At 47.8% G+C, this 23,667-nt stretch overlaps 1 protein-coding gene across 1 annotated transcript; it reads left to right on the top strand.

Annotated features, from left to right (window-relative positions):
- The first annotated feature begins 379 nt into the window (after window positions 1–379).
- On the top strand, window positions 380–22,780 carry LOC131216016 (uncharacterized). Its single transcript, XM_058210413.1, has 6 exons — window positions 380–722; window positions 13,593–13,774; window positions 13,860–13,932; window positions 14,774–15,982; window positions 16,051–16,234; window positions 22,563–22,780. The coding sequence occupies exons 1-5, from the start codon at window positions 641–643 to the stop codon at window positions 16,215–16,217; spliced, it is 1,713 nt and encodes a 570-aa protein (XP_058066396.1). The 5' UTR covers window positions 380–640; the 3' UTR covers window positions 16,218–16,234; window positions 22,563–22,780.
- The last annotated feature ends 887 nt before the right edge of the window (window positions 22,781–23,667 follow it).

Here is a 23,667-nt window from a genome sequence, read left to right on the forward strand (position 1 = left end):
TATGGCCGAGTCAAGTACAAAATTTTCATATTTCTAACGTTCGTTTTTCCCTTTTCCAGCATCTCGTCCGATGGTTCGGCGGTAACCGGTAGCTCCTGCTCGGTCACGTCGTTTACATCCGGCCCTGCCAGCCTGAAGCCAGCGTGAAGTGCAGTTTTGTGCAGCCGAACGAACGCGCAAAGTGCAGTGAAGTGCAATGTAAAGTAGAGCGCTGCAGAGAGCGAACGACGTGGCCGTCGTCCTGCGTGGCCCCGTGCGCTGTGCCATGCGGCAGTAATGAAGTGCGGCGGCAGTGATGACGAAACGAGCAGTTGACATGCAGCAAGTGCACCGAAGCGCAAGAAGGCGGTTCCAATCGTGTCGCCGGTCGGTTTGAAATTGTCGGAAATTCAATTTCCCTGGCCCCCCGGGACTCGGCTGGTGACAAGTTGGTGGCGTGCGATCGCTCGTGAAAAAAAGAAGCTATTCAAAGAAAGCGGCCGGATAAGCCGCTTCACACCTTCGCGGAACGCCTCACGAGGGGTGTCAAAAATTGGAAACTCTTTCCAGAGAAGGTGTCAGAAACAAATCGTGTCAGATCGGATCGATAAGGCACTGACGGGACCGATCGGGATTTGTGTGTGGAGTTTGTGAATTTAAAATGCATCCAAGAAAATTCATAATGTCTCAGGTGGTGGCGGCCACCGTAACTCTCCTCCTAGCCGTTCGGTCAACGGTTTGTGGTAAGTAGTGTCAGGGCGAAAAAATTAGCAATTAACAGCTGACAGCATTTTCTACGTCCATTTTTACGATGCCATGCCATTTGGTGTTAGCGACAGGCTAACACGCTTTGGTTTTCCTGTTGTTTTCGTAAGTTATATTTTTTAAGGTTGAAAAGTTTTCCGAAATGTTGAATTTTCCTTCGAAAGGGGTAGTGTTTTTAGTCCGACCTTCCGAAAAGGTTCGAGATGATGAAAAACCCTTCTGTTTGATCAGCTAATCAGAACTCACCGGAAAGGGGCCACAATGTCGAGTTGGGCTTAATGTGGCCTCTAGTGCTCGATCGAATGTCAAAAGCTTCGTTACGAAGCACCGGTAAACGAATCTGCCAAACGTCGCTCCGGTGGATCACGTACATACGCGCTTGCTATTTGGACCTTTCGCAACGTCGTCGAGCGGTCTTTGCATGTCAGGTACACGGAAACGAACCACTATCCAGTGCTGTTGGCCATCCCCAAATGCTGTTGCAATTTTATTGCGTTATTCGGTGCAATGGATGTTAGCTACGAGGCATCTGCTCGAGGTCGTAGGGGAGCGACTTCAAATAGCAGCATTCGCTGGAAATCAATGGATCGGAAGTCACATTTGAACTTTCATCTTGGTCCTGACGGGATCTTGTGAGGGCCTGTCTGTGTGTGGATTAAGCTTCAATGATCAAAGTGCATAGAGAGAGGATGGCTCAGCGGAAGATATTTTTACATCATCACCAGCGGCCAAGCGAAGCGCCCTGATGAAGGACAATTATGAAAACAGCTCAGCCCACGTGCCTGTAGACCCATTGCTAATGAGTCCCTTCGCTTCGCCGGCGGCCCCATCGTTCCCCTCGATGTGGCCTTTCACGGCCACAAATCTCGCGTTCGTCTGTGTGCTGCTCGTCGCTGAAGTGAAACGCTTCCCCTAATGAGACCGTCGGCAAGAGCAACGGAAGGAAATGAGCATTTAACTTGTACGTCCCTGTCCTCACCGAAAATTGTGACTGAATACCAGGACGCAAAAGGATAAGCGCAAACGTGGCCTATTATTCCGACGGACTTGCGAAGGAACACCAAGTGACATTAGAAACGGCCATCCACGGGCTTACGCGTTCGATTACGACGAGGACGACGAGTGCACTGGGCTGGACACGGCACGGCTCGGCTGCTGGCACAGCGAAATGAGACGTCCCGCTAATGAGAAGTGAAGTGCAAAAAGGCGGTCTGCTATCGGATGCCATTCGCAGGCGTCGGAATTGTCACATACCCTTCAGCGGGGCCTCGGGACAAAAGTGGGACCCACGCGAAGGACCGCAAAGATTATTTGCAGTTAGGAGGTTTATATTGTGGGCGCGCAATTGTGATGAGCTCTGATGATGATGAAGTTATGTTGGGGAAGTTGGAAAAATAAATAGCTTTATCAGCGCCGTCGGATCAACGGTTCGGTGGCAAAGCGGGTTGGGACTACCCACTGCAATTGTTCTTTTGATCGGGCCAAGTTCTGGTTGAACAATGTTTAAACATTCCATGGTAAAGAAAAATTCACGGCACATTGCTGGTGCATTGACTTGGAAGTGATGGCAAGCCGTAAGACAGAGACAGAGTTTTCCACAAATTACAGCCACCCACTTGCGTTTACTTGCGTTCCACGCTCTTCAAAGAATGCTAATCTTGCAGGATGTCTGCCCCGTGCCGCCACTGGGGACCGAATCCCCAGAATAATGTTGCCCTGCTGTTGCGGATGCTGTTGGTTTGTTTGAAGTTGAAAGCGGCGTCTTGAGCGATCCGCGGCATTAGCGTGCCGATAAATCGATCTGTGCGCTAAGCGCAGCTCAGCCCAAACAGCTCCGTTGGGCATCGGGTCTGGCTGGTCTTTGTCTATTGCTTTTAAAGCAGCCGGACCATGGTTGGCACGACGGTGTAATCGCACCTTCCCGGACCGCAGCACGGTAAGCTGGTGGGAAAAGTTTCAATTTCTAAAACTCACCGGAAGCCCCGCGAGGCGATAAAGCGGGCGATAAAATGGGCCAACTTTTTTGCGGAAAATCTCGATCCATTTTAGAACATGTTTCCAACACTCGGTGGCCCCTCGGGGGTTTCCCGGGCTAGTTTTGATTAACGGCACTTTTATTGCTTCGGGCTGCATCGCCCAGCCCGGGTTTATGTAAAGAGCGCCGATGCTTCACAAACTATTGTTTGTGGCGTGCGCGAACTGAAGCGGTTTTGTTATAGTCGGTGCTGCAAACTTTTCGTATAAATATTACACACAATTGTGCTTTGGCGTACGCGCGGTTTCCCGCAATCGTCCTTTCGCGAAAACACTTAACAACAACGATTAAGGGTGAATTTTAATATAAATCGTTCCACTTCCGGTACCTTAATCGCAATGGAAGCGATCCTCGGTTCAGTTTTAATTGAATAGTTTGCATTGCAACCGTTTCTTTCATTACTTTCAACTTTAAAATGCATCAACAATGGAATTGACTCAGACAGATGGGGCCGTTGCTAAACAAATTCCTGGCAGCACCCCTTTGCTGAAGCCACAATAAATTGATAGATTACGGGAACATGCATAGAAATGCAATTTTGTTGCAAACGACCCCCCCTTGCATCCCGGACAGACACTGGTTGCATCGTCTCAAGGATGGCATGGCATCAAATCATGTTATGCACTCGTAACTCGTCGTACCGAAAGTATGAATACAGGATGAGCCCGACCCGGCATCCGGCGCCGAGGAAAATCGATTGTTTTGCTTCACCAAACATCCCATTTCCTTTCTTGGCGATGCGAGCCATGTTCGGTCCGAGCGGGCCCCCCCCTGGGGTCATATGGAGTTGGAGTTGGCAGGAACTGCAGTGTGTCTATTCCGATAGCGTCATTGTGGGGCAGCAGCGCGGGGGAAATATCTTCAAAGTTCATGCAACGAGCTAGTTGTAACCAGTTGTTATCACTAGTGACACCACTAGTAGTGCCTGTAATGTAATTTTCGATGCCCGAGTCCAATTTCTTGAACCAACCGGGACACCGGCTGCACAATCCCTGCAACCGATTGCCGGAGCAAACGAGATTTTTCCAACCCCCCAAACGGTGCAACGACAGCTTGGGAGAGCAGATATGACAACCAACCTGGGGCACATGGTTCGCTCGGGAAACTCGGGAGACACTCGGGCCCTTACGGTATCAGCACGTGTCACGTGGCCGGGTTCAGCTCGTCACTAGTGGTCAGCCGTCGAGACAATCCGGCATCCGTTGCTAGCATAAAAGCCCCACAATCCTACGAGGCTTGGAATTCCGGACCCATTTTTTTATCGCGAGGCTTTGGAGAGTTTTGTGGAATTGTCGGTTTGGTGTCGAATCGAATTCCGAAAGGTGAAGCGAAATAATCTTTCGATTCACGTGTGTATGTGTGATTCATCCAACCCAATAAGGTGGATGCTCTTTCCTCGTCTGAGACACTGGTCGGCCACAGGCCCTGAGGGTCGGGAGTTGCGGTTTCGGGAGTCGCCCGAAGACTCGGCACAGGAAGGCGGAAATCGAATATCGATCGCTCGGCTCGTACCGTTCCGATTTTGTGCTTCATCGGTGCGTGTCAGGCGACGGATCGGTGTACGGATCGAGAAGTCGGGGGACTGGGCAAAAATCACGGCACGGCACAGACACGGATTGTAGGCTTCCGCTGGCTGGCGTCCAACGGCAGGTGACATAAAACGCGTGTAAGTTGTTGGACCGCTGGCTGGAACCGATGTGTTCTAAGGCACCCACCGCAGGATCGATTAACCTTCAAGCATTAGAAAACTAGCCGAACGTGACCGTTCAATTGGAGTCGGCAACCCCATATTCGAGTCCGAGTGGTTCTACCTTCCAGCCGATTTGGATCGGCTTGGAATTCCTAGAAACTCGCTACGCCTGTTGGAAGTAATTTTCTTCTCTCGCCACGGGGCACGCGAATCTTGTGATCGACGAGAGCAGCCCCTTCTGCTTTTGAGTAAATTGTTTCCGGGAATTCAACAGAATCGAAAAGTCGTGCTCCGCAGGTTGACTAAAGTGTTCAGGTTTATTAAGATTTAGGGGATGTACATAAATGAAGTCATACTTTCAGATTGGTCCACGATTGTGTATCTTTAGCATCTTTCTCTTTCTTATCATCTTGGGTTAGTTTCAGGGTCCCAAAAAGGTTGATCGTCTTCTTTAATTAAAATTATCAACTTTAGCCATCCGTAACAACATAGTAAAACGAAAACCAAGGCGAAGACCCGTTTAATTGGCAAACAAGTCAGTATTTCATGTGCTCCGTGTCAGGTTCTTAGGGGTGGAACGAGTGGGCTTATTTTTTCGTCTTGCTACCGTCTGGCCTATCCGTAAGCGTCCGCTAAACTTCACACGCGCGTAGTAGTCTAACTTTCGTGTTTCGCGTTTGCTTTATTATTTTAATGAGTCTCATTCCGTCCACTGCGGGCTATGGGCCATCGGGCGAAATTTTGGAAAGTTGTGTTGGATTATTCTTCCGTTTTTTTGCTTCCGTTTCCACAATCCAATGATAAAGTTCGCCGAAACCACCCGGAGGAAAGTGTAACGCGCGAGACGAGACTCAAGATTGGAGCAAAGCTGGCCAGAAGCCGATTCGCTTTATTCTCCTTTTGGCCAACGAAACTTTTCGACAGTTCATCTGCGCGGCAAGGGCCCCCGGCGGAGACCGGAGTCCGGATAAGAATGTTTTCTTCACAACCGATCGGAGTTGGCGATACCAGGCGATGGTCAGGCAAGGCAAGACACTGTGAAATGTGAAACAATGGCCGTATTTTTTCTCCTTGGAATTTTCCAGTTCCACACTATCGGAAGTAGACGATCATCGTTGGAGTTGCAGAGAGAAAGAGTCATTCGATCACGCCAGGAAGAGTTTTGCTAGCAAGAAAATTGATATCGTAAAAAAATTATGACCCCCATGAGGGAGAATTATGCAACAAAAAGAAAATAATTTGTTGCCCTAACACTCGAAGAGGCGGAAATATGGGTCGCCCTCGGTAGAAGAAATTGAAACCCGTTTTCATAAATATACAAACTTTCAAGTGCACTTCACTCGACCCAGCTAGGCGCGGTCAACATCTATGATCCTCTTGCTGAGGCGGACAAAAACTATGAAAAAAGCATAGGTCGGACGCCAAAATTTCCCAGTTCGGTTTCCAAGATCGTCACAAAAGTTTAATTGTATGTTACGGTATAGCACCGATGCTCTCATGCTTAGGCTCTGTAGTGCATGAGTTACGAAGCCAATCAAGCGATCAAGCGTACTGCGTACTTTTGAATAGTTTCCATATTTATTGATGACCCATAACGATCGTTTCCTTAGTCGTTTTAAGTCGTTCAAGTCGAAGAGGTTATACTTCCCCTTTTTTATGCTTATGAATGAGATTTTATGAGTATTTGCGATTGACAAAAAACAATCGCTTTCAATCAAGAGCGGCTTGGAACGGGCGTTTCTGCGTCGCGTGGTTCTTTGATCTCTACTTCTGATAATAGTGCATAAAGACTGAAAGTGTATTTACGGAGCATCTGAAGGTGCTTATTGAAACACGCCGTAACCATAGTCTATACTAATTGGTCTGCATAAACAGCAGAAAAGAATGTTCGTGAAGGTGTTCATCTTTTATGTTGACCGCAGGGTGCGCCATCATAACATGACCTATTTAAATGTTTAATAACTCTGCCATTTAGTCAATTTTGACAAATGAACAAAATTTATCTAGGGTAAAGAATGCCGTTTATTGATAATTCACGCAGCATACAATTTCAGGTCAAATGATTTCCTCCGTTAGACACACAAAAAGCGGACCGTTTTTGGGCATTTTACATTGTATTTGACAACATTTCGGATGCAATAGCAGCAATTTCCGCTGTGATGTTATCTTTTAGTTCTTCAATAGTTCTCGGTTTGCTGGCAAACTTAAACGTTCACTAGTCGTTGTTAACAAAGGACGACATTCAGGGGGAGTGGTTTAACGGTGGCCGTTCCTACAACTACTGAATTCATTCTTCAATACATTGCCTTGTCTTTATTTTTATAAGGTATTATTTATTTATTTATTTATTGATATAGTGGCTCGACGGGCAATAAAGCCTAACTGAGCTCCGTAACTAACATAGGACGCCGTATTATAATTTTTTGGTGAAGTTACGGCAAGGTGAAGCCTTGCCGTAGACGTCTTCGTCTAATGTTGGCCCCTTCGATTTTAAAGTATATTATTTCTCCCACGAAAACCGTGATGTTTATACACCATCCGACCACCACCAGCATCCAGACGCTGGTCAGATCATCGAGCACAAAAATCACTTCACGGAATGACTGTGGCTTATTAATTACAGCATCGTAATGGTTTACCAAATCAACGAAAAACTTCCATTTATGTGACCAAATACCGGAATCGTAATAGTAGCTGAATTGTCGATAAACCATGTCGAAAAATGGTGAATGCTTTAGGAATTGAATCGAGACAGCATAAGATACTATTGGTTCTTCTACGATGTACGATGATGTCATTCCTGGAACACCCGATGTTTTCCACCGTAGAGCTTCGCCTTCTGGCCAAACACTACAGTAGTCGAAATAAATCTGTTGACCTATCCTTTCATATTCCTCCAAAGTCTCGTCGTAGGTAAGAACATTATTAGCAAGGACACTGGGTACAGAATAATTTGATTGCTCCGTTGTGATTATCCGATAGTCTGCCGCTACTACTTCAGCAATTGTCTGAGGTTGTTTGTGATATGGCGATAGTGACATTAAAGAGATGATCTTCGTGAGGTAGGCTTCCGAGAGAAAGAACACAAGAACAGTGAGCGTCAGCATAACAGCACGGAAGGCAAAGGGCTGCTGGTATTCGGTGCCTCCACCACCGAAGAAAGTGATCGAAATCAGATCATAACGATAGATCTTCGGAAACAGGTATTGAATTATCTTACAGAATACAAAAATTGCACCTAATATACCCCAAATCCCGGATGAGAATGGTTTGAGCAGGTGACCTAAAACGTCACGATCGGGGCGTATCGGACATAGAAGAACGATACCCGCAATTTCACGTAAATAGAAAGTGTGCATAAAATTTTTCCGGAAAACACCCTGGTCCAACCAGCAATCTTCTCCCACTTTGTCACTATAAGTGTAATAAACCGTACCGTTCATGCGTTCTTTAAACAAGATTTCAATGAATGCGATAAGAGCGCTGAAATTGCCGGGTGGAACAAAGAAGGGAAAGGATGATTTCCCAGTCATACGAAATACGTAACCGTTGAGGTCTTGGAATTTGTTGGGAAAGAAGCGACTCACGGGACGATCATCTGAGCGGAAGAAGTACTCCTGGTGTGTGAACCGATTCTCTGTGTATACCACGAATGTACCATTCGCCGGAATCGTCCTGGCTATTGGAACGAGAACATAGTTCAGGATCCCATAGTGTTTGAGGAACCTCAGAATTGTTTTTCTTCGCTCAAAAATAGTCCTGCTCAGGAGGATGATGAATTTGGCCGGTTTTTTGTAGCACGGATGGTGGGCCAGATGTCTTTTGACGTACTGTCGAGGAAACTGTGAAGGGATCAATCTTCTTTAGCTCGGTTGACTCAATTGCAAATTCATTTCAGATTAATCATACCTCTTCTGGAGAGCCTGTTAGGTCCATTAGTACCACACTAGCGACCTTGGATGTGTTGACGTCGATGGAAAGATCCTTATGCACGAATGTTGTTGGGTACTTGGACATTACCGTAGACAGCAGAAATGGAGCCGTTTCCTCTAGAGTCGAGTTCTCTGTTGTGAAAACACATATCTCGGTGCCACCTACTTGAGTGCTGTTATCGAAACTGGCGATATCGTCCACCATCTCCACTAAATTGCAACAAGTTTGTTGAAAAATAGTTTGCAACAGTGAAATAAGGATCCATCTTGTCGATGACTTCATTTTCGAATCGACTCGAATGGCGCCTTCCACGTCCGACGATGTATTGCAGACTGAACATTGGAAGAAATAATAATTTGTACAAATGTGTGTTTCGTGCGATGCCGATCGCTTGCAAACGCTTTACAGAAAATGGCTTTGTTTTCATTCATTATTCCAGTGATGGCAGAGGAGTAATAATTGAATTAAATTAATGTTTAATGAATTTTAACATAGCCGTCGACATGGCTTGCAACACGCTAGCATTTGAAGGTCGTACATTAAATCGATCATCATTTATTAAATCATATGGCTGATGAAACTCGAAATTCGATAAAAAAAATATAAGTTCTTTAGTCGTTGTTAACAAAAGACCACATTATCGGGGAGTGGTTTAACGGTGGTCGTTCTTTCTTTCGAATTTCCGATATTAACTAAATCGATGTTTTATGCAACTATTAATAATTCTTCAATACCTTGCTTTGCCTTTACTTTTTATTGGGCATTATAATAATTTTTTGTTGAAGTAAATGCCACACGATACAAGGTTTTCGCCTAATTTTGGCCCCCTCGATTTTAAAATATATTGTTTCTCCCGCGAAAACCGCGATGCTTATACAACATCCGATCACCACCAGCAACCAGACGCTGGTCAGATCATCGAGCACAAAGATCACTTCACGGAACGGCTGTGACTTATTAATTACGGTATCGTAATAGTTGACCAAATCATCGAAACACTTCCATTTGTGGGACCAAATGCCGGAATCGTAATAGTAGCGGAATTGTCGATAAACCATTTCGAAAAAAGGTGAATGTTTGTGGCATTGAATCGATACAGAATAAGGTATTAGTGGTTCTTCTACGATGTACATGTCCATGGAATGCATGGTTTTCAAGTATCGAGCATCGCCTTCCGTCCAACTACTACAGTAAACGTGATAAATCCGTTGACCTATCCTTTCATATTCCTCCACAGTCTCGTTATAGGTAAGAATGTTTTTAGCAAGAACACGTGGTATAGGAAAATTTACTTTACGCATGGCGAGTATGCGATAGTCTGACGCTGCTACTTCAGCGATCGTGTGAGGTGGTTTGCGATGTGGTGATAGTGACATTAGAGAGATGATCTTCGTGAGGTAGGCTTCCGAGAGAAAGAACACAAGAACAGTGAGCGTCAGCATAACAGCACGGAAGGCGAAGGGCTGCTGGTATTCGGTACCTCCACCACCGAAGAAAGTGAGCGAGATCAGATCGAAACGATAGGTATTCGGAAACAGAAATTGAATTATCTTACAGAATACAAAAATTGCACCTAAAATACCCCAGATACCAGCTGCGAATGGTTTGAGCAGGTGACCCAAAACATCACGTTCGAGATTCACCGGACATAAAAGAAAGAAACCCGATATTTCACGTAAATAGAAAGTGTGCATGAAATGTTTCCGAAACTCGTTTTGGCGCAAATAGCAATCTGCTTTCAGTTTTTTCTGATACGTGTAATAAATGGTACCGTTCATGCGTTCTTTGAACATGATTTCAATGAATGCAACAAGAGCGCTGGAATTACCGGGTGGGTCAAAGTAAGGATGTGTTGTTGGTCCACCCATGCGAAATATGTAACCGTTGAGGTCTAGAAATTTGTTGGGAAAGAAGCGACCCACGGGACGATCATCTGAGCGGAAGAAGTACTCCTGGTGTGTGAACCGATTCTCTGTGTATACCACGAATGTACCATTCGCCGGAATCGTCCTGGCTATTGGAACGAGAACATAGTTCAGGATCCCATAGTGTTTGAGGAACCTCAGAATTGTTTTTCTTCGTTCGAAACTAGTCCTGCTCAGGAGGATAATGAATTTGGCCGGTTTTTTGTAGCACGGATGGTGGGCCAGATGTCTTTTGACGTACTGTCGAGGAAACTGTGAAGGGATCAATCGCCTTTAACTCGGTTGATTCAATGGCAAATTCAATGCAGTTTTTTCGTACCTCGTCTGGAAAGCCTGTTAGGTCCATTAGTACCACACTAGCGACCTTGGATGTGTTGACGTCGATGGAAAGATCCTTATTCACGAATGTTGTTGGATACTTGGACATTACCGTGGACAGCAGAAATGGCGCCATTTCCTCTAGAGTCGAGTTCTCTGTTGTGAAAACACATATCTCGGTTCCACCTACTTGAGTGCTGTTATCGAAACTGGCGATATCGTCCACCATCTCCACTAAATTGCAACGGTTCGGGTGGATTTTCGTGAGCAAAACAATTGCTAATATCCATCTTATAAATGGATGAATGTATATTTGAACTATCATTACGTCTGCAGTCTTCGACCGTTGGTTAAAGACTGAACTTCGACCGCATCCATCAGATCGTGACGAATCGTCCGTTATGCCTTTACAATTATGGCTTTTCATCATCCATCGCTTATACTCCTTACACGGCACGTTTGAATAATAGAATGTTCGGACAGATGCATTCAACAGAGGGCCTAATGTAATTTATTCCTTTGGTAATGTATTTTGTTCTTATCAGTCTGAGAAAATAATGGATTAAAAGTTCGTATGGTGGTACTTTCACTATTAATGTTTATATAGCAACAATAAGCAGCAACATTAAAAAATACACGTCATGGAGAACGGTGTGAAAATCAAATTTATTGATGTTTACAAATATGACTGTTTGACATTCAAATAGGTCCTGTCATGATAGCGCACCCTGCACTTAATGCATCAACAGCCGAATCAATTGTGACCGGTCCTTGAGAGAGCGAGTGAGAGAACAGATAGATGGTAGATTATCACCTCGGACGTGTTTACCGAAGTTTCCTAACTTTGTAGCCTCTCCTGAGGTGGCCCCGCTGAAAGTACCCCACGGCCCGGGGAGGACTCTGGAAACCTTTTAGACTGGAGCGCGAAAATGGAAACCTTCGCCAAGAGGAAATAGAAAGCGCAAGAACACAGAAGAAATTGCATTTGCCGGTACGTTGAAGACGAATCCGTTAGCTCCCCGTTTTCGTTCGTTTGTTGGGATGCAACTTCTGATCGCTGGCGGTGAATTCAATAGTTGGTGCAGATTTTAAAACACTTTTCAAGTGGTTTGCCAGTGGACCGGAGTGGAGTTGGATTGAAACGTTTCGATTGAAAGGATGGCGAGCTTGAACTTGAGCAATAAAAATTCGTAGAGACCGAAGCTCCATGCTACCATTCTAATTTATAATCCACTCTATTCCTGGGGAGCTTCGACCGCGATGCACATCAATGTTTACACAAAAAACGCGCACGAATCGCACTATTTTATGCATGTGCCAACGCCCGGGACGACCGGAAACTTTCCAATCTATCAGTTCCGGTGATCGAGAAAAACACACACAGCTGTGCCGTTGTGGCCGAGTGTGTCTCTCGAAGAACGGACATAAGAAACGGGAGAGATTGAGGCGGCGAGAGTTCTGTTTAAACTTTTCCCACGTCTTGGGCGACTTGGCCTAGCTTTTCCGGCGGCCGTATCTTATTCTGGTGCTAAATTTACTCTCATCCATTTCGGGGACCCAACCCCCTACCGAGGGACCAGCCCGTCCCGAAACGATCGACCAAAGCGGGGAAGTTTTTATCGCCCCATGTGCAAACAGTGTCCTATTATTCTTGGCCACCCGGGCTAAGGAGGGTTCCGTTTGGGTTTCTTCATCCTCCGGCCAGCCACCTTGGGAATAGGGCGTGAAGGTTTGGTCTCGAGCACCAGAAGAAATGTGTGTTTATGATATTAAAAGAAGAATGAAGACATTGCCGGGTTGCCGTCGCTGGTCCGGTCGTATGTGTGGTCCATTTGCGTAGGGAGCTTTTTGCCGAACCGAGCTACACAGTTGTACCGGAACACGGGAAATGCTTGTCGTTCTTGTTTCCGGGTCGTTTTCTTGAGACACACACGCGCATAGGGAAATCGTGCGCTTCAAGACACTCATTCTCCATCAGGGGACAAAAAGAAGCATGCCATAGAGAACTGCCCGTTCCCGTTCTTCATCGCCATCCTCATCGTGTTGTTGTGGTTGTGAGTTCATAAGTCCGGGGGGGTGGACCGCCTGAAGTGCAAGTTGGAGACACTTTTACGCTCTGTCGCTTTTTCGATGCACCGTCGTCGTTTTTCTTCGACGCCCAGAGTAAAGCTTGTAAGCAAACGGAGATGGTTCGTTTCCTTTGCGCTTGAATCCGTTCCTTCGAACCGGTGTGAAAGTTGAAAGCTTTGCCACCAGGAACAACCGTAGCCATAACACCGAAACGACCGAACGATGCGATCTATGGGAAAAGGGGGCCACCGACAGCAGTTATGAGTTTCAGGGATGGGCGTTTCCGCTCCCCTTCCCGGTGTCTGGTTCCAGGTTTTTCCCCGGGAGGTTTCATCTGCAAACAGGGGTCCATACATCTTCGGGAAATTGTTGTTTGAACCGAGCGTTTTTGTGTGCACCGAAAGTGAACGGAAAACTGCGCTGCGCGGTCGGTGCATTTTCTTTTGTAATGCCAAATTTCCTCACTTCGGTTGGGTGTGTTGGTTTTCTTTGTTGTTATCATATTTTGTTCCGTTTGTGGTTGACATACTTCCGGCCGGGTTTTCTCGGGTAGCAATAAGGATCGTCGAAAGACACTCGGAATAAATGGGCAGTTTATGGCCTTTTCCCACTTTTAATGTGATCCTTCTGTTCTGTCTATTTCAATGGAGTATTTTTTTTTCAACTTTGTTTTATTGCAATACGGGCACATCTACCGAGTGCGCTGGAAATGGAATGCAAATGGCGCCGTAAATTAGGGCGTAGTTGCAGCCAGCGAATGGCCAGTGCCAGTAATAAAATATGAATAACAATAAACCCCTCGGCGAGCTCTCGGCTCGGTGCTGACACTAAAGCAATGTTTTGCATTAATTCTGAGCCTTTATTTCGGTGCCAACAGTGCCAACGCACTCGATGGAGATGGAGCGCTTCCGGAACAGCATCGATTTGGACGCGGAGCAAACCGAGGCCCGGTACGATCAGGAGATGCTGTCCGACATAATGAAGGATAACGATCGTGGCGAGCTGCAGAAGGCGGAATCGTGCCTGGTGGACGACTACAAGTACGACCACGGCCAGAAGGTGAGCTAGCACTGCGGACCTGGGCGGAGTGGAGCACTGGGAGTGGGCTTTATGCATATGCGTTCGCTTTTCCCGCTTGTTCCAGATTCAAAGGCTCGATCCGTGCGAGATCTGCCTCTGCATCGACGGTGAGATATTCTGCTGGTGGAAACAGTGCGGTGAGTACTGCATAATACTCCTAGAAAGTAAGTGAAAAGCTTTTAATGACCGACAGCGGCAGCATCATTAAAAGTCATATCATTAAAACATGAAAATGGTTCATTCGCGCAACGTAACACATATCACGGACAGTAAAAACGGGACAGCACAGGACAGTGTTATACGACGGAACTGGCCCCGTTTCTAGAGATAGCTGCTGTGTCTGGTATCAGTGCAATTGACAATCGCGTATCTGTTCGGATAAATCAGTGCTGCAGCCGGCCAAAATCTGAAAATAAAACCACTGGCCGGAGCCCCCGTTGGGGGTTGGCTGTGTCTAATCAGTTGAACATTATTCATCCGGATGCCGGCCAATCCCTAGCTCGGGTGCTGACCCTGGCCATAACTGGATAGGTGCCGTCTTTCCGAGCCGAGTTCTCTCTCTGGGTGGGTGGCTCCGTAATTTATCGATCTGAAAAATTTCCCTTCCTAAATACGTAATGCAATTTACGGACGTTCCGAGTACGGATATCCGAAGCCTATCGGGAAAGCCGGCCCAGAGTGTCACTTAGGGTAATGCAATCTATCGACCTTCGTTAGGCCTTCGGAGGTGCCATCCGGGGCCGGCATGCTTTTTGGCACAGAGCCCACACCGGAACAGCGTCACATGGGCGGCTTTGTAAATTGATTGTCCATCGGATTGAAAAATGGCTTGCTGCTGGTTGCTACGTTGCACGTCGCAGGTTGCTAAGGGTGTTGCGAGTAGTAATAGGACTTTTTAGGCATTCTTTAACCGGTTGGCGTGTTGGTTGAAGTTCTTGTTTCAGATTTATAAATCAAATTTATCTCGGCTCTGTTTAGATGCTCAAACGAAAACCGGCCATGATGCCGACCAGGACGTGCCGGCTGATGGTCAACCCGTTGAGTCGTCGACAACGGCACCGTTCGTGTACAGGTCGAAAGGTTTCTCCAATACTTCACCGTCACCGGCGACGTTCGGCGAAGGAACCATGGACGGTACGACACGGGTAATTGCAACGGACACTCTAAGTAACGGCGTTACGACGGCCATCGGCAGTACCGTGGCCATATCGACTCCGGTACCAAATAGTGAAGATGGTGCCCTTCCGCTGGATACGTCAACCCGTCACGGTGAGGTGGTCGATGGAATTCCGAAAAGTATGCTCACCTTCCCTCAAACGCCTCCCATCATGATGTACCGTCCCGGCACCATCGGTTCAGCGAAGGAGGGAAAGGCCACCGAAGCGGGACGAAAGTTTAAGCCAGGCGCCCGTAAACCGAAAGGCAGAAAGCTGAAGGATCAAACCAAAGTACAGAAACTGTTCGCCGTGAACCGCAAACCGACGGTAGCCATTGCTAGTGATGCTCTGGCTCGGGGTTCGGACAGCGGAACTCTGCGAACTTCTTCGGACCGTTTCCGGGAGCGATCGGAATCGAGCTCTAAGGAGAACGATCCATCGGTAGTCAAACAGCCGGACAGTCCGATGGGTGCTTCCGAACTGCCCGAAGAATTCGGCGGGTACGGGTACGGGATGATACGGGAAACGGATCCACCTCGCGGGCACCCGGAAGTTGGCCACGGTCACGATCGAGATGTGCCGCAACACTACATCATAACGTCGTCGGGGCACGTGGAAATGTTCGACGATAGTGGCACGATCGGTGGGCCGGAAGTTGGAACCGAGCTACAGGAACCGGCCGGTCACGACCGGGATGTGCTCAGTTTCGATGGTCGCGTTTCGTCCGTGGTGCCGAAGGATGCTAGCGACGAGGACGAGGAAGATAGTGGGGCAGAGGACGGGGTGGTGGCACCGGCCATCATGCTGACGACCAACGTCACCCAGGGTGGTGGTTCAAGGAGCCCATCATCGACCGCCGCTCCGTCTTCCGTGATCGACATCATCAACTCGACGACGCTCGAGACGGACTATGGCGAGGGAACGAACCATTCGGAGCTAATCTATCCGGAAGTTTCCGGGGTCTACGTTCGAACGGTGGACTTCGGTAGCACCACGAGATCACCAACGGTCGAACATTGCGTAGTGATGGGTAAGTGATGGGAACTAGCGGACAAAAATCGGAGTAAGTCGGAGTAACGAAATGTGCTTCGATCGCAGGTGTGACGTATCCGGTCGGAGCGGTACTCAAGCAGGAAACGGGCAACTGCTTGCAGTGTGTGTGCGTGGCCGGACCCGAAAACGACCCCTCGCCGAGGGTGACTTGTACGCCGCTCAACTGTCCACCGTTGATACTGCCAGACATACTGGACGGAGCAGGTTTCTAGACGCCTCGTAGAATGGGGTAAGTACGGAAAAACTCTCTCTTTTGTAGTTGAATTTAAGCACAAGTTACTTTACGGGAAACAAAAGTCTTCATTCCGTTCCGTGGCTTTATTATTTTATGTTTTTAGTTGTTTCACTCCGTTCGAGACTTTATGATTTAGAGTTAAGAGTACTATATCGCTGTTTTCATTTAACAACGAGTGGTGTCTTGGCTGTCAATCCACACCACTTTGACGAACTTGACAATCCCCCTTAAATCGGTTCGATAAACTGAAATTAATTGCAACGATTGCATTTCTGTTCGCTGAGGTCGATTTCGTTGTCGAATGAACACCGTCAGCTAACGAACGAAGTACAGTTTCGAGGATTGCGACTCTTGGAATGTTGGAAAATTGGGAAAACTTTTCTCGCGTGTAATCCGCAGTAATTGGAGGCCGAGTTCGCTATCGTCCGATGAGTGGTACAAAAATTCGTCGAACCGCACGCCCCAAAACACACACCGCCATCGGGCGGGCGAATTTTTTACGACGGATTTCCAACACAAGTGCTTGTTTTATGTGCGTTTCGCTTCCGGGAGGCGAGGTGAGGCTTGTCAAATGATCAAAATGTAAATTTTCGCTGCCACTGCGCGGAACGTTTCGGACGAAATTGATCGCAATTTAGCACACACACATACCCACAGGAACCGACGAGGACGAGACAGCGACGGCAGGAAGCAGATTCGCGCCCAGGAGCGGGAGGAGACGCTGAGAAGATGGCAGCAGCAGTGGGACGACCACGCGGAGAGGCCCAACGCGAGTCGCTTTGCGCGATGGGCTCATCGTGTTGTACCAAAGGTGGAACCCTGGGTGGCTCGGAAGCATGGGGACGTGGGCTTTTACTTGGCGCAGGTTCTTTCTGGACACGGATTTTTCCGTGAGTACTTGTACGCCAAGAAGTTCGCGCTTTCCCCCGAGTGCACCTTCTGTGGCAGGGTTGAAACGCCGGAGCACGCCATCTTCGAATGCCCGCGGCATGACGACGTGCGCGTGAGGCTGCTGGCGCATGGCGGCGCTCACCCCATCACCGCGGACAATCTGCAGGAGCGGCTCCTCTCCAGCGACGAAGCGTGGACGGCGATCAGCGAGATGTGTGCAGACATCATTGGCACGCTGGAGCGCGAGTGGCGCGACGAGCGGGAGGCGGCGGCCACGAGTGCAACCGAGGAGGCGAGACTGGCGGGCATCCCATCTCCACCAGCAAGCACCGATGCAACAGCCGCAGCAGCTGCAGCGGCGCTAGCAGCAACAACAGCGGCGGCAGCAGAGTAGCGACAGTGCCGGAATCGGGCATACAAATAGTATACTGAGGGTCAACTGTGGTTGATCAAGGACCCGCCGTTCCCGAGGGCACTTCTCGCGAAACAATACCCGGGAACGGCAATTAGGGGTGGGTGGGGTGAGTAATTGTTTCCATCTAGTCAAATTTTTATGGAAATAAATGAACACCATTTGGAAAAAAAAAACCGACGAGGACGACGAAAGGCAATTACGAAGTGTGCCCAGCATGTGACATCCGGCCGCGAAATGCCACGAGGCGACATCGCGCAGGCCTCCTGTTGCCGATGATCACTCAAGGACGAAGCTTTCGTTTACTTTCTGCGACCCTTCACGACGATGGTGGTGGTGGTGGTGTCGTCTTCGTCGGCTCCCCCGGGGGCGGCGGCGGCTTGGTTTTGACAACTAAATCAATAAAATTTCAATTTTCTTTCGCCCGCACGCACGGAAAGTGGCACTTGTGGTAGGGTGCTGACCAGAAACAGATGTCACTGTCAGACCCGAGCCGAGGGTTCTGGAGAGGGTTTCTGTTTTGTGGGATTTCGGAGGCCCGTGACGCATTATTATCTGCCACCTGCCGAGAATGGTCAAAGGGACACCGAAGTCAAGTAGTCTTTCCTCGAAGCATAATCGGTTACCGCGGGTCGATTCTTTCGCCGATTTCGGTCTAGAAAAATGCCGTTCATGGGACTCGCCCCATAGTTCAGTAACGGATGTTACCGATTGAGCGCCATGTGTAAACTCGGCGAGTTTATTTGCATTGGTTTTATGTGCATTATGCGCGCGTGACTGATTTCAATAACGTGTACCATTTGCATAAACATAATTGCGTGGTGCGATTCGGATGCAGCTCCGTAGTGGCCGCCCCCCGGCGTATCTAAACTTCGCATAAATCGCCCATTCCGCCCGTCCATAATAGAAATTGCTGTTTTAACGCCAACAGAACTCGTTGAACCACGGCTGGCGTATGCATAATTCGTGTCGGGCGCGATCCGCTTTCATTGGCGGTGACGAGAATTAACACAGAAAAATGTAATTCCGCTCGAGCGGAAGAGACGCAACCCGGATGGCTGGAATGGCTCGCAAAGTTTCATCGCTTCCACCACACTCGGGTGTCCCGGCGGCGGCACTTGGGAAGCAACAATTGAATGATGGAATTATCCTCAAACGCGCCCGGAACGCGCACCGCTGGCACGGCAAATGGACGCTGTTCCGGTGCTGTCGGGAATGGCAATTGGATAATTGATGCAGAAACCCATTTAGCTGGCGCCTGTCGTCCATCTAATTGCATTGTCCATTTCATCTCGTGGTAGGTACCCATGGACCATGGACCCGCGTTGACGGAATGGCCCCCGGTTCGGAGGCCGAAACGGAAAGCGACACTCAAGATACGAGATTTATTGTGGAGAGAGAACTTCGGTAAACATTTTGGGAAAATAATTTAAAGTGCCGATCGTGCTGTCGGTTGACCACCGAAAATACCATCGCCGGAAACGATTTTCCCGACGCGACCCAACCCGTGCGTAATTACAGACCTGACGGGACAAATTATAAACCCGTGGTACGACAACGACACTTAATTCGATGAACGCGATTAACGGCACGACCCGCGGTAGCGGTTTAGTCGGCGCATGTTCCACGGAACGACGGTTTGACATCCGTCGATCGGGTCGACCATCGACCGACCATCGAGATGCAATTCTTTCCCAGCAAGGGAGGGGGCCCAGCATATTTGTGTATGGTAATTTCATTAAATCACGCCAGGATAATCCGGATCTACGAGCCCGGTTCCTGGGCGCGAGGACTTTGCGGTGCAGTTGACACGGCCAAAGGTGCGGTTCGTGCTACCCAAAGTTTCGTGTCAATTAAAATGTCGGCCGATGGGTGGCGTTTTTTTGTGTGTGGTGGCCATAGAAATCCGAACGTGGCAATGTCCTGGCCTAGAGGGAACTGCATCTGTCAGGTGTCCTTTTTGTGTCTCTCAATTAATCTCTCAATTACCATGTAAAACCACCGAACGACGATCGAAGAGCCGGCTCCGAATTGTGGTCCGAATCCGTGCAGCGTACGAAAAGGGTCCTCCCAGTACCGCGTGATTGATAATTAATGTCCTTCCTGATTTGGGGGATGTAACAGTACACGAATCGTGCCCACGGTTCCAGAGCTTATTGTTTAAAATAATTAAGCCGTCCGAAACGCGTTGATTAAAACTCGATACCACACCGGGTGCCGCCGGAACTGGTTGGAAAATGCTTGAAAATGGAAATCCATCCATGTCCCCGGCCCCGGGACGAACGATTTGGAGGCTCCGTTTTGTGCAATTTACGGACCATTTTGGCACCCGTAACCTTTCCAGCGAACGCCAGGGCTTGGAGAGTTTTTAAGAGCTATTAATTATCCATTTGAACCTCCGCTGAACCCGGACGCTGGCCTGCCATTCGCCCCGCCGGAAGTTCCGGATGGGAGGTTCATAAAATCGTTCAACAACCTTGATTGATAATTGTTGGCTTTTTGAACCCCCTGCCCTGGACGGGAGCGACCTCCACTTTGCGGTCATTCCCTGACCGACACTATCCGTTACTCTGGGCCACGGCGACGGGAATGTGTAAATTAAATTATTCTCTAACTATAAATAAGTTCATTAGCAAAACCGCACGGAGCGTTGGGCCCCGGCCGGAGCCGGAGGGGTTGGGATTTGCGAAATGGCCGAGCCGACCAGAGTGTTAACTATGTTTTGATTACAATGAGCAAACTATTGTTGCAGTATTTCGCGTAACTCGAAATGATTTAATTTAGAGAACGGGTTTGAAAACAAAGGCAAACGAAACGAAATAAAAGGAGAGCATATATTTATTGGAACTGCAATTTCTGTACACTTTATTCGCGTTCGGATATCCGTTTTTTTGCCTGTGGATATTGGACAGAGTTGTGAATGCGCTTTCCACATTTTTCATGCCCAAAGCGGAGCTAAAATAAGAGCTGCATTGTTGAGTGGATGCGGGTTCGAATGGCGGGCGGTCGAAAAACGAATTTAATTTTCATTTTCATACAAAAATGGAGACCCCCGAATCATAACAACGGAATTAATGCCCGTAATTGCTTCAACAGACGCCCGGCAGTGAGTTCTTCCTGGCTTTGCACAGGAAATAAATAAAAATGAATAATTACTACCAGCCATCGAACAATCATTTATACAATTCTCAATTCCAAGCGTTTTAAGTCTAATTTATGCGAAATGAAGAGATTGAAGCACAAAGTTCGGAGTCTGTTTGTCGTGCACCGTGCCACTTCACATGCGTTACGGTTTCGATACGTTGAGCCGCCTGTTGAATTGCGCCACGCAATCGAACAGCATGAACGAACCAGCATAAACTTGTGGATGCTTTCGGGCAGCGATGCCTAACTGGCATCGCGCGTCATTTTACGGGACCATCCGAAATCCGGGGGCCTATACGCACACGTGTGTGTTCGCGAGATTTGCGGTCCATCGGAACGGATCCCCAGCAGCTGCGGATCGCAATCTCCCCATCGCATTACATCAATTTCTGTCAAAACCAATAGCCGGAGCCGACGGATGCCGACCGAACGACGCCGACCGACCTGCATTCCGACAGCCGCAAAGAGTCCTTAGGAATTTTGGGGCTTTTCTCTCTCGCGCCCGATAATCTTCCGCATCAGCCGGCAGGTTGGATTGGAAATTGCGACGGATTGGCATCCGGAGAAAAACGCGAACCGGTCTCCTTATTCCCCCGGGGGGCCGCCGTCGTCGTCGTTGCCGGCGACGTTGCCGGCGAAGATACTGTGTAAATTGGAAAACCAAATTGTTTCGGAACATTCTGCTCAGCCTGTTTTCGAGGCACCTGGAGGGCCAGAAAATACCCGTGCTACTTTCTGCTTCTTCCGGCGGGTTTTCACCAGTTTTTGTCGCTCGAAAGGAATGCACAGAGTGGTGCCCGTTTTTCATGGGCCACCCCAAATGAGAAGGGTTTCTTGGGTGGCTCCGCAAGCAGAGAGCATGATAAATCCAACTGGCCCAATGCCTCACGGCGCCAGTAGGGTAATGGTCGGATAACGTCGAATATCGCGCCAGCGGAGCCGATGCTTCGAGGAGTACGTGGGTACTGATAAGATGGGTGCCGTCATTAGTGGATGTAAAATATCAGCACAATGAGTATCAGTTTCATCGGAATCGGGGTACTGGCGTATATTTTGCCCGAATTCGGCACACGATTCGCGATTTGATCTTTAAGACGCTTCGAGGAATATTGTTCCGGAGCGTTACTGGAAATGGCATTATGGAAATTTTCAGCCGCAGTATCGCTACGGGTAAAAAATTCCATAATGAACGAAAATACCACGGGTAAATGCGGTTCACTGCGATCGGTTTTGCTTTAAACTTTTTCGTCGTTTGATAGCTGATAATAATTACCAACAAGAAGTTAAGATAAGCAATGGCTGAAACCATTGCTCCCGTCCCGTCCACAGCATCCTAAGTTTATCTCGTTAAATTAAATCGGCCCTTTTGCCGTCGGTTTCAGTCGCGCCCGATCAGAGACGGTGATGTTGTTAAAAGTTTTACGCTTACCGCACTTTCGAGCCCTTTTGCACAATAATAACGAGGTGCAGTTTGGCCTGCCGTTCGAGCGCATCGTTTAATGGAGCTACAGGATAAATTACACACCGAAAAAGAAAGGAACGCAAGTTTGCTCGCGATACAGTTGCTAAGGCAACTTACTGGGGTGTCCTTAGTAACCGCAGTTACTACCATTACCGCTGGACTGAGCGAGTTTCCGATGATCAACTTTCCACATCATCGACAATCAACGGTTCGTGTCAATTAAGTAGAAAAGTAAAAATAAAATGAACAACCTCGGCATTCAGTTATGCTGCCACTCACCGGATTTTATCTTCATTTATTTTGCTACTTGCTTATCGTATTTCATTTGTATGATTTAACATTTCGATTTACATGACATAATAATTTACATAACGTACATTGCATCACCTCTACAAAGTTTATACATTTCCTAGGGTCAGCTGGCACATTGCGGCACAGATCCTTGACGCTATCCTTGGCGCACCTATACAGAAGCGCCGGTCTGGACGGCAGGAAGACAGCACACTCTCGAAACGAGCAAACCAAACCACTCACCAAAACTACTAGAAAATGTAAACAGGGGTAAATGATAAATAGTGGATCAACATATTTAGCGTAAAATGGCGAGATGGAACGAGTGAAACAATAAGCAGTAGCCCGACTAAATCGATACAAGAAGATCGATTAAAATTCAAACAGCAACAGAAATAATTGATTGATTCCGAGAATGAGCCGATTTAAAATCCCCGTAGCGTAGCTTATCTTAGACGAAGTATTACCTACAGTAGCAGTGTGATGTTATGTATAGGAGAATTTTTCCTCATTTCTGGGTGTGCTCAAATGGTCGATCTGCGACCAACAGTAGTAGAAGGTGACGCCCGCTCGTCAGCATAGCAAATAAGGACATGGATTACAGTAAGGTCCCTAACGCTCTCTTCTCATAGTTCTGAAACCTTTCCGGAGGGAGCCGGAAGCGATGAAGTGAACAATTTATGACACGGCCACAAGGGAAACCATCGCCATTGCGAATAGTTCACGCAGCTGCCGATTGTAAAACAATCAGAAAGGTTACTAGTTGTGCTCAACGATATGATATTGTTTCGGTGGCTCTTGAGACGAAAATGAACGAAGTTCAACTTGCGGACAGATTGTTGGCCCCTATCGTGCGCGAGTTTCAAAAGTAAGATTATCATTTTCCATTTTTGAATGAGAAGCTTTTTTCCACTGTTTAAACTACTTTACGACGTACGATGTATCTCATTGGTAGCGTACATCACAATTCCCACATAAAGAACACATTAGAACCCCAAACCATAGGCTCCGCCAATGACCAGCCCACGGAATTCTCGCCAAGCTAACCTCTGGTTTCCCAGACATCCACACATATCTGCACTTCGTATCAACAACAACGACACATGTTTAGCAACAAGGCACTGCCTAGAGCCCTTCTGCTTGCCGTTTACAAGTGAAGCGCTGGGTACTTTCTTGCTTTCGATTCTTCGGCGAGAACACCTCGGGAGGGCCCATCATATCAACACA

This window comes from Anopheles bellator, chromosome 1, assembly GCF_943735745.2.
Source record: "Anopheles bellator chromosome 1, idAnoBellAS_SP24_06.2, whole genome shotgun sequence".
Lineage (NCBI taxonomy): Eukaryota > Metazoa > Arthropoda > Insecta > Diptera > Culicidae > Anopheles > Anopheles bellator.